We start from the raw sequence: 3357 nt of genomic DNA, 5'->3' as shown, positions 1-3357 counted from the left end.
AAATAATTTTCAGAGATATCTATATCTTTATAGCATATTTCATGCCATTTCTTAATAAATAAATAAATAAATAAATAAAACTTAAAGAACATTCGGTTTGATCACTATTCACCGGCTCTTCTTCTTTCCTTGAGAGTAAATTAAATCATTGACAATGTGGTTATTAATTAGAATAAATAGATTTAATCATGATGGAGTTAATTGCATTAATTTGAATAAATAGATTTAAATAAAACAGAAACTTAAAAAGAAAGACATACATTTGACAAGGTGGTTATTAATTGGAATAAATAGACTTAATCATGGAGTTACTTACATTAATTTGAATGAATATATTTAATTGAAGAATTAATTGAATTAAATTGGAATGTTGATTTTAATTTAGTGGATTAAAAATAATTGTGAATATATAAAAATTATTGATATGAAAATGTGATTACATGGAATCCTATATGAATAGACTAAAATAAAGACATATAAAGAATTATTTTACTTTAATATATTAGTAAGATAAGATTGTTTGGCCTAGTTGGCATTCTCCACATGCCCATGGCATTCTCATACTTATAAAACCTGAGTACCCGTGAAATCCCGACCCAACCCACATGTTACCGGTCCGGTTTAGTGTGAGAGATTGTTGGGTCCGTTACTCACCCCTAGGGCGGCCCTAACTAATATAGCATAAAGTGAAAACATTTTGTTAAATATATGTCATTTAAAAAAGGAATAAATCCAAGGTTGCAACTAGAACAACAAAACACCTGATTCTTAAATCATGATATAATTTTAGCCTTCTTAGTTTCATGAAGTTCATCTTCTTCATCATCTTCTATCTTCTTTCTTTTTAAAAATTTCACAACCCCTTCCAACACAACATCCACATCATCAGATTTCATGAGTTCTTCTGCCACCTCAGCCGGTGTAACCTTCTTACATTTGATCAGTTCATTAATTTCTTTAAACCGCCAATGGTGGTCATGAATATTAAGGTAGTTCGCCGCTAGTGTCTGAAACCCATCTACGGTCAAATACGACATGTGAATATGCACATCCATCCGCCCTGGTCGGAGCAATGCCGGATCAAGTCTTTCTTTATGGTTTGTCGTGAATATTATTATTCGTTCGTCCCCACAACAAGACCATAACCCATCTATGAAATTCAAAAGCCCCGATAAAGAGAACTGCAAAAAAATTCAAATTTGAAACAAAATTACACAATGGGGGGACGAGTGTAAATGAGTCAAACCGTCCGTTAGCCACTTGAGATTGACTAGCTAAAATCTCAAATCATACAAAGTTTATACGAGCTCGAGCATAACAATAAGCTCATTATTAACAAGCCTTTTATTTATCAAATTTATATTTAATTAATTAAATGTATATTTTATATAGCAAATATTATAATATATAAAATTATGATAAAAACAACCAAATAATATATTATTAAATATAATAATATATTGTTATACAATAATATAATTCATAAATAATATACAAGACTTACAAATATAAACAAACAAATTAGTAAATTAGAAATAAACCGAGTTCGAGCCGAGTTTGAGCTTAATAACTAACACGAGCCACACTTGAGATTTAAAAATAGAGCTCGAAACTAGCCAAACTTGAGCCTAATTTAACTCCGACTCGTTTAGACAATGAAACAAAAAGTTTTTAGTAAAAATATATAAAAACTGATGTTTAATACATATTAATTATTTAATAAATAAAACAAAATAATTAAACAAGTATAAATTAGCTAATAAGCAAAGTCTAAATCGAGCTCGCTACTCTCAAGTGGGCCAGCCACGATATTAGGAATGGAACGGAAAGGATCCGAGCTCTCGTAAATTAAACGAGCCAAGCTCTAGCTCAGGCTCAATTTGACTCGAAATATTGAAGCTATAAAAGATTGAAATGATAAAAAACTAACCATGGGATCACGACCGTGCTTAGCTTCCGGAAATTTGGCGGGAACATTCCGATCCGGCAACTGTATGCTACAATCAATATCTTCAATCACAAGTATAGAGCGATTCGTTGTTCTTAACATGAGTTTCTTCAAACTAGAGTCACCTCCAACCTGGGTCAACTGTAAGTCAAAGATATCAAACTTCAAATAATTAGCCATGGCGGCTATCAAGCTCGATTTCCCGGTCCCAGGCGGACCGTACAGCAGGTACCCTCTCTTCCACGCCTTCCCGACTCTCTTATAAAACTCCTTCCTTTTCAAAAACAAATTCAAATCATCAATTATCGCCTTCTTCATGTCCGGATCCATCGCCAGGGTGTCGAACGTTGACGGATGGTCCAGATTCACGGACTCCTTGTATCCGCCGGTACCGCCCCCGTACGATTGCAGGTTATGCAGCTTCACCACTTTCTTTTGGTTCTGGAGTTCTTCTGATCTTGTAACTACCCATGGCAAGTAGGATCTTACTATTATGTCTTTGTATTTTTTATCAAACTTCAGCTCTATATACTTCCTCTCCGGCGAAAAGCCGCTGCCAGAGCCACTCTTTCCACCGCCGAAGTCAAAGTCGTCTCCGTGGCCGTGGCCGCCGCCTTGTCGTTGCTGTGGCGGCTGCCGGACGTACGTCCACTTCACCTGAATCCCTTGGAACGAGTCCTTTATCGACTCGGATTCCGCAAATTTAACATTGATTTGGGTTTCCTTAGCGGATTTTGTGATCCTGTTATTAATAACAGTATCTATTATCATCAGATAGCTATTTATATCATATCTTACAGTTTTTTGATATATATAACAATTCATAAAGGAATCAATTACCTGAGTCGTTCGGAATCAGGGTTGATTCTGGAACAAAGGAAGGCTTCGGCAGCGTCGAACATGTGATTCGGCGCCATGCCGTCTTTCTCTTCGAGGACGAGAGTGAGTTTGGAGGATTTCGGTTTCCAGTAGAACCGGACCGCGTTGACGACATATCGGCGGAGTTGTCTAGGGAAGAACTGGTCGAACATTGTACGGAAGAGCATGATTGAGGTTGACATTGAAGCATATGCCGACAGCAGAGACGACGGTGTCGGCATCTCCGGGAATGTTCGACCTGCCATTCGTGTTTTCGCACAAACAAGGGAATATGCTGTTCCAAAAAAGAAGATATTACGTTGTTGTGGACGTTTGTTTTTTAGCTTCTTTTTAAAGAGTTTTACTTGGAAACTTGTTTACTGAAAGGTGGCTTTTCGTAAATACTGAAAGTTATTTTCGAATTGAGTTTTCAAAATGGATTTTTACATATATCTCCTTCCTAACTTTCATTATTACATATATCCTAAAAGCTAAACATTTATTTACATATTACCCCTCTTATATGCAATTACCCTTTTCAGTTTAAAATA

The 3357-nt window shown here is 35.7% G+C and overlaps 1 protein-coding gene across 1 annotated transcript; it reads right to left on the bottom strand.

The window, feature by feature from the left end:
- Positions 1-757: 757 nt before the first annotated feature.
- LOC143627674 (AAA-ATPase At2g18193-like) lies at positions 758-3073 on the bottom strand. Its single transcript, XM_077097447.1, has 3 exons — positions 2789-3073; positions 1931-2690; positions 758-1181 (listed from the first exon to the last, which is right to left on the bottom strand). The coding sequence occupies exons 1-3, from the start codon at positions 3070-3072 to the stop codon at positions 774-776; spliced, it is 1452 nt and encodes a 483-aa protein (XP_076953562.1). The 5' UTR covers position 3073; the 3' UTR covers positions 758-773.
- Positions 3074-3357: the final 284 nt, after the last annotated feature.

Source organism: Bidens hawaiensis, unplaced genomic scaffold, assembly GCF_021521415.1.
Source record: "Bidens hawaiensis isolate Kalapana, Puna unplaced genomic scaffold, B.hawaiensis_p1.1 tig00004702_1, whole genome shotgun sequence".
NCBI lineage: Eukaryota > Viridiplantae > Streptophyta > Magnoliopsida > Asterales > Asteraceae > Bidens > Bidens hawaiensis.
Note: the sequence above shows the minus strand (reverse complement) of the source record. Positions and strands in the feature narration are given on the sequence as shown.